Source organism: Gymnoscopelus microlampas, assembly GCF_963454915.1.
Source record: "Gymnoscopelus microlampas genome assembly, chromosome: 13".
Lineage (NCBI taxonomy): Eukaryota > Metazoa > Chordata > Actinopteri > Myctophiformes > Myctophidae > Gymnoscopelus > Gymnoscopelus microlampas.
In genome coordinates this window covers 43,344,862-43,358,938 of record NC_139950.1, presented here as the reverse complement: position 1 = coordinate 43,358,938, position 14,077 = coordinate 43,344,862, and the positions used below count along the sequence as shown (strand labels likewise).

At 39.7% G+C, this 14,077-nt stretch overlaps 1 protein-coding gene across 1 annotated transcript in view; it reads left to right on the top strand.

Moving 5' to 3' along the window:
- LOC311058675 (kinesin-like protein KIF2A) overlaps positions 1 to 8,026 on the top strand; it is a gene marked incomplete at both ends in the record, with an annotated part of 44,498 nt that extends 36,472 nt beyond the window's left edge. Inside the window, 1 exon segment of the mRNA XM_084076138.1 lies at positions 7,840 to 8,026. Coding sequence (XP_083932264.1) covers positions 7,840 to 8,026 — 187 coding nt within the window.
- Positions 8,027 to 14,077: the final 6,051 nt, after the last annotated feature.

The window sequence follows — 14,077 nt, the reverse complement described above, 5'->3', positions numbered from 1 at the left end:
GCCTGATGAAGACCTAGAAGGTCGAAACGTTGCATGAATAAAAAGCTTAAGAACAGTGTGTAGACTTTCTTCTTCTTATCCTTGATTCTTCCCTTGATGTCCAGCACCTGGCCTAAATGCAGGCGTGGGATGTGCACATAATTCTCTCTGTGTATTGTGATAAATATACCAGTGAAAGATTCCACAAAAAATAACTTGTGTCTAATTGAAAAGGTTACACAGTATGACTTTAACACTGTTGATTTTACTGTGTAAACCAATCATGGTTGCACCATCCCCAGTTCCTTTCTCTGCTTCTTGCCAAGAAAGGTAGCTGACAGATCCATCTACTGTAATAACCGTATCTAGAGTACAGACCGTACTGTATCTATCTACTGTAGATGCCGTGTCCGTGGCTAAGAATCTCTTTGGTCATTGGCAGCCATTGAAGAGGTCTAATCTGGTCTACATCTGTCCACTTGGCAGTCTCATTTCCACAGAGGAAAATGGCTCTGTGTGCAACGTGTGCTTTGAGATACATTGCAGCTCAACACCCTCCACTCAATATTTGACCAAATCCTCTCCGTTAGAAATGTTTTAGTGATATACATACAGTAGCCTATATATATATACAGTGGTGAATACTCTATCTACATTTCTGTTGCATTTGAGATATTTATTATAGATAGATAGATATAATACTTCATGGGCAGTTTAAAACAAAAAATCACAACAATCTCATTATTTAGGAAAACGCGGAAAAATGTGGATTACACACAACCAAGCCAAAGCTTGTTTCCATTGTTTCCTTGAGACATAGAACAACACGCAACAAACTGTACAAACAACCATTAAACAAATAAAAATACATCTTTTTATATAAAGTTTGGGAGCAATAAATATAGGACAAGAGGTAGCCTAAGGGAAGAATCCCATGCAGAGTGGGCTATCCAGGGTAGGGATCTAACTATGACCAGTTAGTGTTGACTAAATCTGGCTTTGTTTCTTATGCAATAAAATGCTGTAAATCCAGAGAGTTCATTAAAAATAGATCCTGTATATAGGGATGTTCCACCACAACAAGGGGTTGTGATTAATTTATTATCTAAATTAATTATGTATTCGTTATCTAAAGGAAATATGACTCATATTACAATGAATTGACCATTTCTATAGAAAACACTAACTATCATAGGCTCAGATAACTTTGACTTGCTAGCATTCTGTTGTGGGGGGGTGGCGAAATCGATTGCTCCCCAAATGGATAGTATGCTTAGCTTGGAAAATGTGTCTTATAGCGGAAACTGTATACAGTTCACAGATTGCTGTTCAATATTAAATTGTATATGACAAGCATAAGTGGATTCACAGTATTTGACCTCTTCTCAGTCCAACCGATAACCACAGTATCAATTAATCTTCTCATTAAGTTCATAACGATAGGCCAATGCGAGTTCACCAGGGGTGTTTGATAAAGTGATCCTTATCACATTTATTGTAGATAATGATCTGATGTCACATATCGTAATACCAGACCTGCCCAGAGACTGCTCATTAATAGCCTCGTGAAATGCCATACACCTCGCATGTATGAACTATGAAGTTCCTGAACTTCTTTAAAGGTTATTCTTTAACATAGATAACATCTTGTGACGTATAGCCTTGAAAATATTTTACATATTTCTGTGACATGCAATTTAACAAACAAGATTGTTTCGTTCCAAACTTCTTGTAATGACTGTAATTGTCTTTCAAATGAATGAAATGACCGATACTGAATGTACTTTATGTAAGTGTACTGTATGTCCCTTCAAAGTACACCATTCGCAACTCCTTCTGCTATGTGCATGATGTGATTAATCAGAAACACCTTTGACCATTGAAAGCCTGACAAGTCAAGGAAATACCTGGTAAATTAACCCGTTAAGACCTGGAACGCATCTGTGTCACTTTTTGATTTGAGCTAAAAAGCATTATTTTACACTTTAGCTATTCAAAAATAGCAGATCTACAAGCTCATAGCGCGGCACCGAGTGCCGCGCTACGAGCTTTGTAGATCTGCTATTTTTGAAAAATCGTGAAAATGTGTGCAAATCTTTGAATATATATATTGTTTTAAAGCAAACATTTTTAACTTGAATCTTTACTTCTGGGGGTCCCTGGAACAAAATATTTTGAGATTGGGGTCGGCGGCCAAATACATATAATTTTGGGGGAATACTCAGAATACTGTTGGGATTTAGAAGACATTTGTCTTCTAAAATGGTCTTGAAATAGAAACTCTGAAGAGCATGAAAGTTGGGTCATAGCTGAAAATCTATGCATGTAAGAATGTCTATCCACTCTGCGCTGTTTTCAGAGTGCTGCCAGTGCTTCACAATCAAATCCAGTCCACTTTGCTTATCGAGAAAATGCCCAAAATCAATGCAGTTCCATACCATGCTTTCACTGCTACCTTGCACCCTGGCAGAGCAGAGAGAATGCACACACATTACACACATTACACACATTACAAACGTAGATGATTGATTGTGGGAGGTAGTTGAATTAAGGTGGGTTCAGTGGTGGATAAGGAACTCAACCGCAGTACTTCAGAGTCAGAGTACTGTATCTGTACTCCTGGTCAAATATTACTCAACTACAAGTGAAAGTTGCTCATTCAAATTTGTACTTGAGTTAGCATGAGTTCTTGCTTTTAAAAATACTTAAAAGTACAAATTACAATCGTTCTAATATCAAAGCATTGCTGCACCAAAAAGGAATTAAATTTTCCAGAAATTTCATGACATGTTGTGAGCTTGTAGATTTGCTCTATATTCATATCTATATTTCTCTATATAGATCTTAAGTTGTTAATTAAAGATGTGCTTTTTCCACTTCCTAGAAATGTATGGTCAAAAGTACAATATTTGTCTTTGATGTAGTGGAGTGAAAATCACACCTACGTGTACACTACTTAAGTATATACTTAAGTAAATGTACTTACAGTATTTACTGTCCACCACTGGGTGGATAACACTGTCAGTGTAAACACAAGATGTTCAGATTAATGTGACCAAAATAGAGAACAGATGAGTTACTGGTCTGTTTTTTTGGCTGATATATTGTAGAGTCCCAATGGACGGAGGAGGATTTCCCAGCATGCCTTGAGCCATAGCATACACCAACACTTTGTTTTGTTATTTGAGTTGGGAACCAGGTCACATGTTTATGCTAATTAATGATGTTGGTTTATGTGCATTTAGCCACTATTTGTCATTGTCATATAGAAATAAATGTTACTGGATACGAAACCATGGGCGATAGGGGTGGTTACAGTGACCATGACCCCCCAGACACACACACACACACACACACACACACACACACACACACACACACACACACACACACACACACACACACACACACACACACACACACACACACACACACACACACACACACACACACACACACACACACACACACACACACACACACACACACATGTTTTCAATGCTTTCTACGCCTTCCATCGACATCAAACATGAGTTAAAAGCTACAATTGTACAAAGTGTACAGAGGAAAAGTTCTTCCAAATGTCAGTTAAAATCAAACTGACACAACAGGTAGCTTGATATTCAATGGACATCTAAGTTAGATGGTCTCTGTTTTCATGCATCAAAGTCCTCTGTCTATTTGTTTTTTTGTCATTTCCAGCATAGAAAATTATCTCTGCCTGCTGGCGTTTGAAGAGGGAGAGAGATATTCTGAATGAAATGTCAACATTAGGAAACACTCTGGAGCTGTGACAGCAAATTTTGATTTAGTTGTAGTCATAGTCTTTAGAATACAATTCCATTTAGTTTTAGTCAAATTTTTGTCATCTGAAATGTTTTAGTTTTTGTCTAGTTTTAGTTGACTAAATATCCTAAGATTATAGTCGACTAAATCTACAGTTGACTTAGTCGACTAAAATGAATTTCGGCAGTGCCTTAATGGCGTCGTAATGGCTGATTTTACACTTGCATGCTGAAAATAGCCGTAAATCTGCTATTTTCACAGCACAACACCAGAGCGCAACCAAACATAAAATTACTTGTCTTTTAGTTCTACTGGATCTCTTCTCCACTAGTCCCTCCCTAACATTTTAGTCTAGTTTTTATTTGTTGACAAAATTAGTCATCATAGCTTAGTTTTTATTTTGTTTTTATTTTGTTTGTTAGTGAAAAAAGGTATTTTTTCGTCATAGTTTTAGTCGACGAAATCAATACTGCTCCAGTGTTGATTTTGACAGCAAATTTTGATTTAGTTTTAGTCAGTCTTTTGAATAAAATTCCATTTAGTTTTAGTCATATTTTATGCATCTGAAATGTTTTACTGTTAGTCTAGTTTTAGTCAATATCATAAGATTATAGTCGACTAAATCTACATTTGATTTAGTCGACTAAAATGTATTTTGGCGGTGCCTTGATGGCGTCGTAGTGGCTGATTTTATTTGTTGACGAAATTGTCAGTCATTTAGTCTTAGTTTTTATTTGGTTTCTATTTATATTTTGTCATTGAAAAAAGGTAGTCGACGGACATTTTTCGTCATAGTTTTAGTCGACGAAATACACAGCTCTCATGTGGCTTCTTTGCTCTGGCTTCACATGAACAAAACATGTTTTTGCAGTAGTTCTTGGCTGTTGTAGTATATTGTGAGGGAATTGCATCAATCTACGGTGAGTGCAAAAGTTCAATTTTGTTTTTTTGCAATTTCTCAATTAAATTCCTGCTCATCTGGGGTCCTCATAGTGGCAGTGGCCCTGGGCCCTGTAAGCCCATAGGGTTAACGTGGCCATGATAATTGCTAGTAGCTGTCACCACACAGAAATATGATCCAAACAGGAGCAGATGAAACAAACTGTTATGACAGAGAATCATCTGAGTGTGTGTGCGTGTCTGTGTGTCTGTGTGTGTGTGTGTGTGTGTGTGTGTGTGTGTGTGTGTGTGTGTGTGTGTGTGTGTGTGTGTGTGTGCGTGCGTGCGTGCGTGCGTGCGTGCGAGTGTGCGTGTGTGAAACAGACCCTGTTCAACAAATTAAACAGGGTTTAATGCCTATTCATTCTGTGATACCTTTGAGATTGTCAGAATTCAACGAAATGCCTTTAGGCCAAGGTAAAAATGCACACAAAAAAGAAATAAGCAAGCATTTGAAATGACAAATTAATAATACCCAATGGTGTCACTGTGGTACAATTACTGTAGTTATTTACCGGTCAGAGTGTGTTTGATTGAGGTGGATGTGGCGCAGTTACAGTAACACAGTGTGGCACAGTACACAGTTACAACAGCTTGTAGAGCGTCTGTTTTCAAATTGCTCGATGTATATACTGTAGGGTTGAAGTGGTTAAATGCATTTTGCTGGGGACCCCCTGGAACCGGCTCATACCAGATGAACCACCCACAGTGGTCGAAACGTTGTTCTAACTCATACATGGGCAACAGGCGGCCCCCTTCACTTAATGTGGCCCGCAGGTTAAGATCAGAATACTGATATATTATTGATTTCAGCTGCATGCAAACATGACCCGCTTTAAGTACGATGAGTTGATGATGGAGAGTGGCCCTCTCCATCATCAAAGTTGCCCACCCCTGTTCTAACTTAAATACATTTTCTACTGGGTGCTACAGTGTGCGAACTTCCCTTCCTGACCCCCTGGAACCCCCAGTAAGGACCGCTGGTATAATGTATTATAATATCCATGCTTTTTAAATTATTATTTAGAGTAGCCAATTATTTTTTACCCCCTTTTTTCTCCCCCAATTTAGTCGTTATGCCAATGAATTCCTCCCCACACACACTGCTTGTTGTATCCCACTGACTCACCTGCCAGTGAGGAGCCCCCACCGCGAGGACGTGGGGCCTTCGTCCTACTCCTCCCGCTCAACACTCCCTGCCGACAGGTGCCTATATTGGGGAGAAAAAAGGGCGTAAAACATTATTGGCTATTCGAAAAAAAACATTGGGCAAATTGTCAAATAATATAAGAGCCAAACATTTACGTTAAAACGTTTAGAAATAAAAAGAATGTTAATGTAATACTGTATAACAATACAACTTGTGGCAGTTCACCCTGCCACTAACACCACATCAACACTACACAATACACCATACACACAATAGCCAGGTAGCATGCTAGGATAGTTTGGTGGGTGCACACACTAAACTCCATTTAACAGCTTTTAGTATGTTTCATGTATTATTGTTTTTTACACATATGACTTAAATGATTTCACACAACACAGGGTTAAAGGGTAAAATTGTTCTTTATTTTTGAAGTTGCAGGGAATGTTCTTTTGACAAATGTTTGACTGTTTTTTCTTTCTCTTACCACAGTGCTTCCTGGTTCTGGGCAGTGACGAAGGACCCGAGTGTAGCTGCAGGCAGCCTTTTATAGTGCCTGTCTGTTTGTAGTGAGCATGCTCAGTCCATACCTGCTGTACCATACCAACTGTGGGTTTGAGTGAAATGGGGTATTCTAATTGTTGTTATGAATTATTATTGGAAATGTGGTAATGTGAGGACGCTTTAAATGTGTTAAATGTGAAATATAATGTCCTTGGACATGGTTTATGTGTAAATTGATTGAGTCAATTAAGATTGGTATGGTCCAGTGGGAGGGGCTTAGCCTTTAAAAGAAGGGTGCCTACCACTGCCCAGGCAGTCAGTGAAGGGCTGCCGTAGGGAGCAGACCTAGAGCCAATCAGGCCAGTATTGTATAGTTTGTGATGTATTGTGTTTCCCTGGGACTTTTCTAAAAAGGACAAATAAAACACTTGTTTTGCACCTACGGACTGTGTTCGATTCCATTAATTGTGCCATATCCTACCCACACTGGGACAAAGTGTGACACAACTTATATAATGGGGTGGATGTGTTTGGTCTCCCTGCTCTTCTATTGGAACATTTAGATCATGTGTCTAGGTTGGACACAACCGTTGACTCGATCCTGTTTCTGGTTCAACTAAAATTTTGACCTGAAGGTCAACATTAAATTTCTCCACAGAGCAAGCAGGCAGGCTCTATTAGCTCAGTGGTAAATAATTCAGCACTTGCGCAGGAGACTTGGGTTCAAATTCGGGGTAGACCAGGAAATATTGCGAAGATATTTTAGTAAAATAAGTCGAACCAGATTTTTCTGGAGATGGAATTTGCCCATCCCTGCCAGTGCGATGGATAAAAAAAACTGTTTAGTTTTCAGTGAGGACCAGCAAAGTAAACTGGAAGAATACATAACCAATGCCTCTGACATTTGTTATGGCCTCTTTCCTTTCAAAGTCCAAAAATGTATACTGTACACCTTATGCAGTCCTCAATAATGCTCCTGTCTGCACAAACTAGGCAAGGAAGGTGATAGCAGGGGCAGACTAGTTCCCTGGGTTCAAGAAGAGACACCCATCGCTATCAATCAGGACTCCAGAGGTCACCAGCCTTGCACATGCTGTGCCTTTACAATGAGTAGCCTTCCTGTTCTTCACCAGCATGTACAATGTGATGGCAAGACACCGCTCCAGTCCATATGGTCGAAACCTGTTGTTACCACTGTCCACAAACCAAACAAGGTATAAGTAGGAGAGGCTACAATCAGGAGTGAGTGAGTGCGAGACCAGGAACAGTATTCCTTATTTTATTTTCTCCCGGGTCAACTTTCATTACCATTATCTAATTTGCACAATTTGTTGGACTTGATCTGCTTGGATGTTGAATAATCTGGGAAAAACAAGGACTATTCATAATACTAAAACATTTAGCCACAGCCTTCCCTCTTGCTATATTTGGTCAACATTCAGTAAGTGTTCTGTGTGAAAATGATACGTATCTCCCCTCAACAGAGGTGTCAGAATTCGCTCCTGCCTGCCCATTCTGACCCCACAGGCCAACACCACTACAGGTATGCCTCCCCTTCCCTTCTCCCATCCACTATATCTGGACACAACAGATCTACTCCAGAGAAGATTGAGGCCATCCCCAAAGGCTGGACCCAGGAAAAAGACCCCAAAAAATGACCTGCCCAAGTGAAGGAGACGATTGGGGGGAAAAAGGCAGCCACTGAGCAGAGGATGAAAAGATATATGTTCTCTCAAGCTGAAAAATATAATACAAACATCTTTGTCCTGATAATGGTGCTGTACCGGAGAGTTGTACTAAAACAGGTGGTAGAGCGCCTTTGTTGTTACTATTGATTTACCATTGATTAGCATAGGACAGAGGTTCTTCACGTCAAGGATTCCCCCAAATTGATATGCATTTGGCCATGAGGGTCCATATTATGGCAATTGCCAGTGGTACTGAGGAAGAAATTATATTGCTGCTTATATCTAACCTTTATACTTTACCATCACTTATAATACTTCTACAATACATTATGATATTTGACAGCTTGTAAGAGCCTAAATGTCTCCACTAGGCCTAATAGCTATTGTTTTGGTGCAGCCTATCTTGTTATGGTTCAGTTTGTCCTTCAAGCAGCTAACAGTATAACTATGATCTCTGCCCTGTGCTCCAGGCAGAACTACCTTACCACTGACATTGAGTGTTATTGTACTTCTCCCCATGATATCATGTACATAAAGCATAAACACCACCAAGACTATTGTCTTGACTCCTATGTGCCTCATCGATTGCTGATTGATTGAGAATTTCACGACAGTACCCATAAGAGAAGATGTGAGTTATTTTCCCCAAATTAAATTGTTCACAATTATTCAAGATTTTTAGTATAGATATACAGTAGATCTTGTCTATATCTATATTAATAGCATGTACCTATTAATACGGCTATTTTCAAATAACTTAATAGAGCTCAGTGCGGTAGATTTTCAAGATTAATTTCTTGCCATGTCTTCACCCTTTTTAAATAATAATAAGATTCAGGTTTCAGGCCCTGAACAGCATGAACAGCACCAACAGCATATCTGCAATGTAATCAAAGTGGCCTTTTGATGGAAATTAGCATAATATGCTTCTTGGGCTAATTTTATTAGTCATCTTGACATGCCATTGATCATTTCATAACATCAATATTAAGGCCTCTCTCCTCTCTCTAGGGCAGCTTATGAGAGAGTGCTTGGATCATGGTCGTCATAAAGAACAGACCGCGAGCAGTAGAACATGACTTCATTCCCTTCTCAAGTCAAGCAAGGTTTTTTGATTGAGACTTAACTCATGTTAACACACCTTACAATATAACAATAAAATAGAAGTAATACACAGTGGTGTAAAGTAACTAAGTACATGTACTCAAGTATTGTACTTACGTAACATTTTGAGGTATTTTTACTTTACTGGAGTATTTATAATTTTTAGTACTTTTACTTCTACTCCATCTCAGAGGCAAATATTGTACTTTCACTCCACTACAATTATTTGAAAACTTTAGTTAGTTTGTAGATTTATTTTGATTATTATTACAAAACCACTTCAGCCCGATATACATTTCGGCCATTTGAAAATAGCCGATCTACAAGCTCACAATGCGTTACGATGCGACGCATTGTGATCTTGTAGATCAGCTTTTTTCCAAAGATTTTTATGCATTTTATACTTGATTCTATACTTTATATTTGAAAACATTGTGAAATGGGACATTCTGCATAATGAGTACCGGTACCTTCTACTTTTGGTACTTTAAGTACATGTTGATACCAATACTTTTATACTTTTACTCAAGTACATTTTGAATTCCGGACTTTTACCTGTAACAGAGTATTTCTACGTTGCAGTAAAATTGTAGTACTTTTTCCACCACTGGTAATACATTACAATATAGCTTCTTGCATTTAGAACAGCATCTGCCAAACACTTAAAACTGTATAAAGTCCTGCTAGCGGCCTCTAGAGGTTCTGCATCTCCTTCCTGTCTATTATGAGAAATCTTGACTGCAAAGTTAACCTTTTGGCCTGTGGGTGGCACAAGGGGTCACTCAACTTGTCAAGGTTCATCCTGTGAGGAGTACGTGCTCAGCAAGTTTTATGGAAATCTATCCATTTGATGTTTTGCTTTTATATCTTGTGTGCAAGTGGTAGTTTTGGTCAACTTGTGGCACTATAGAGCAGTGGTTCTCAAATGTTTTCAAATTTCAAAGACACTCATAACTGTAACTCTGAGAGTGTACAAAATGTACACTCTCAGAGTTACAGCCCTGTGTAAGGGTCCATTTGGAACCCCCCCAAGGAACCCTGAGGGTTAACTGGACCCCATTTTGAGAACGCTGGAGCAAAGTTCTGGCCTATCCAGATCTAGAGGTACAGCTCCCTGCCTGGCACTGTACTGTGCTGTACTGTATCACACAGTGATAATATTTAAACTTTTGGTAAAAAAAAATGGCGTCGAGCTAATCTCAACTAGTGGCTTTAAAAAGTGTAAAAGGTTGGAAGATTAAAAAAGAAAAGCAAGGAAAAGAAGTTGAGAAGGGTTCTGTTTTATCTGGCAGCTGATAGTCTCTTAGTTGCTGCTCAAGGCCCAATGATACTGCATAAAGGCTCCCTCGACAGCCCAATTCAAGCTTTAGGGTAGGGGAGTTAAGTCGATGATTGGCTTTTGTTTGATATCACGGCACTGATCATTGCATTATCAAAGGATATGCAGTTCACACACACACACACACACACGTGCACGCACACACACGCACACACACACACACACACACACACACGCACGCACGCACGCACGCACGCACGCACGCACGCACGCACACACACACACACACTTTAAAACAGGCAGTCTTGCGTGTCAACAAGCACGGCACGCCACCTGGAAGTTGCACATAATGCAGGACGTGAAACAAAAAAGCACTCCCCCATCCCTGGAAAGACCACATTCCTCCCTCCTAGTCTCACGTAGTCAGATCCACTATATCCTACATCATCAATATATATATATACGTGACAGAATTACCCATGATTCAAAACTGCCAGACACAATTGGTGTCTGACAATAAGATATTAAAGGAGTATTTCACCCAAATAAATGTATTTTCTATCATCACCCCATGAAGCCTTGAATTCATGGTGATTTTTTTCTTTTTTTTTTGCATTCCTAAGCCAATAATTTGATGACTCAAATGCAGGTCAATTGAGTCTCCGCCGGTCATCAAATTATTGGCTTAGGAATGCGACAAAAACAAAAAAATCTCCATGAATTCAAGGCTTCATGGGGCGTGTAATTGATAGAAAATAACTTTTTTGGGTGAACTACTCCTTTAACTAACACTCACCCCCAACACTGAAAATCTCAAATGAATCATTCAAAAATCAAAATGTTATACTACTTACAAATTCACAAACTATAGTAATTATGTGGGTCTGGTTGACGTGTCCCCCGTTGTTTGTGAAATGTGAAAATGAACTATGAGGTACAGTAGAAGAGAGTCTGCTGCTGAGCAAATGTTAAAAAGGAATACAATGCAAGGGAAGACAATAGAGGGGGGGAAATGACAGGGATTCTCCTTGATTTAAGAGCCGGTGTTCCTCTTCAAAGAGTTGTGGGTGCATTGTGTACTATCAACACGCTCTGTCACTTAGGCAGCAGATAACTGATGTTCCATTCCCCTCATAACCACAAGCTATCAGTCTGGGACTTCTGCTGGTATCTCTGCTGTCGTCTCTCAAGTAAATTACAGCTCAGCCGTTCCAGGGAACTTGACACTCTTCCTCTGTCCTGCCATCTGTCTTTCTCCTTCTCCCTTCATCACCCTCCGTTTTCTATAGTCTTTTGATTTGCAATGAGTTTACATAATATGGACTGTAACACTTTAACACAGATTCAGCTGGCAGCTCCTTGTCACTACAGCAAAGTCTCATTCAGAAGATATGCTCGACATAAACAACATCTCTTAATGATGGGGCCTGTTGATTTGAATACAAATTTAGTGAATACTGATGTCACCAAATACTAGACTACTGAGGATATAAATGTTGAGTGAAGTCAGGCCCTAAACGCTTCTCTCAATAGAGACTGAGGAAAATGTCTCAGCTTTTGTTGAAAATAAACAGCAATGCAGAATCAATCTAAAGTCTTTAAGGTGGTCCTTCATAATGGGGCGATTGTATGAATGTTTTTTATAGCAGTGGGTGTTGGTCTGTTAGCGGCTGTTTTCTCCGCTGTTAAAGCAACTACCTTGCATTTATAAATCCTCACGTGTTGTTTTTGTCTGCTTTCTTCAAACATGTGTCTCTATTATACTGTAGAGTGACTGTTCATATTTCCCCAAACTTCTGGGGATAGATTGTTTATGTACACTTGCATACATTCATAAAATGGACCCTAAATCTCCTTTTGGTTTTTGGTAACCTATTCCCAATCCCTGTATGTTACTACTGGTTTAGTTCTATTGTTATTTTTTTTATTTATCTATTCTTAGTTGTATTTTTTACTTTTTTCTGTATCCGTATAATACACAACAGTCGGGGTCAGTTCTGATATATCTCGGAACAGATCAGATCTCGGAACGAATTTCATTGGTCCATTTAGGATTCGGGTCAAAACCAATTGAACCTTAGAACAAATTTCATTGGTCAGCATTTAGGTCCGCCATTTTGGACCCATGAAGAACTCAACAATGTAAAGCTCTAAAATATGACTGAAACTTCTCGAAGATGTTATGACACATTAAAGATAAAAGTTGGGTTGAAACCACTTTTTTCAAAAATGTTTGAGCTCAAATGTAAGTTTAGAGACTGGTCTAAAATTGTTAAGAACAAAAAGATCATGGTTACATTTCTTTAAAAGAGTTTGGACCACAGCATGTTTAAAAATAGATGGGAAAATACGCAAAGGAGCTATTAATAATCAATAAAACATGGGCGTATCTGTGACAATAACATCGACTCTAGTCAATCTACCTACCTGTGCCAATAACACTGCTCTACCTCCTGAGCCACTGCCTCCCCCGGTGGGCATATATTTCTACTATACGTTTTAATTAGTTTGGACCAGTCCTCTGTTTAACCCAGCATTTTATAAACAAACATACCTCAATAGACCACTAACAACACACACCATGCCATGAAGACTACAATTTTTGCACAGGACACCGTCCTTCAACAGACTATACGTTAGGCATTAAAGTGCCTCATTTAATCAGTCATCAAAGCCACTGCCTAACGTTTTCTCATGATGACTGCCTAGGGGGCCTGTCTTTCCCTTTGAATCGCCACCAAACAGACTGTGATTGCACCTTACAAACACCACACACTATATTACTGTTTTTAAACACATCCCATAGACAAAGACACCCAACACTATATCTATAATTGTACTCATATATATAGCCTATACATAAATACATACATACAGTAGTGTGGATGATGGCTGATTTAAGCAGTCACACCTGGCCTGAACTGGCTGTGACTAGTGACTATGTGTGAGTGTGACAGGGTCAAAGCCGGGGGGTGAAACCAAATTGTAACATTTTTTATTGATGATGAAAAACCTGTATTACGCACTTAAAAACATCATTCTCTTAACTATATTTCTGCACTGCATGTTTTATGGTTGACAATGTATTTCCCCCCGGTCCCCGAGCCACTTGACATTGGACTCCCCTATAGGCTGTGTGACATTGGCCTTGTGACAGCGGACGGCCAATGTCCCCAGGTCACGCTGGTGGCAGAGCGAATGAGGGCGGAGTAGGGTGTGGCCCACCTTATTCAAAAGTGAGCGCGAGCCACTTGGACAGCAGAGAGACAGGCATACAGGGCAGTGTGGAAGTGACAGCCAGAAGGGACGGTTGTGCACAGGAGGAGCAGACATACCACGGAGCAGAGGTGGGGAATACAGTGATCGCGGCACGTACCAAGCCACCAGCAGCGGACGGTGAGCAGACGGCGCAGTAGCAGCAGAGACGGGGAGGACAGACAGACGAACCAAGGAACGGAGGAGAGGTCCAGTGGCGATAACGTTGCGCGCTTCACACCCTCAAAGCCAGACGTACAGTCTGGCGGGCGAGTAAGTGTCCTTCTATGCAACGTTACCTTTATAAACCCACGGTCCTAAACCTCATATGTGAAATATACCTGAACAGATGAACTGGTTCTAGTTTCTATGATTGCAGGCAATACGCACGAAGAC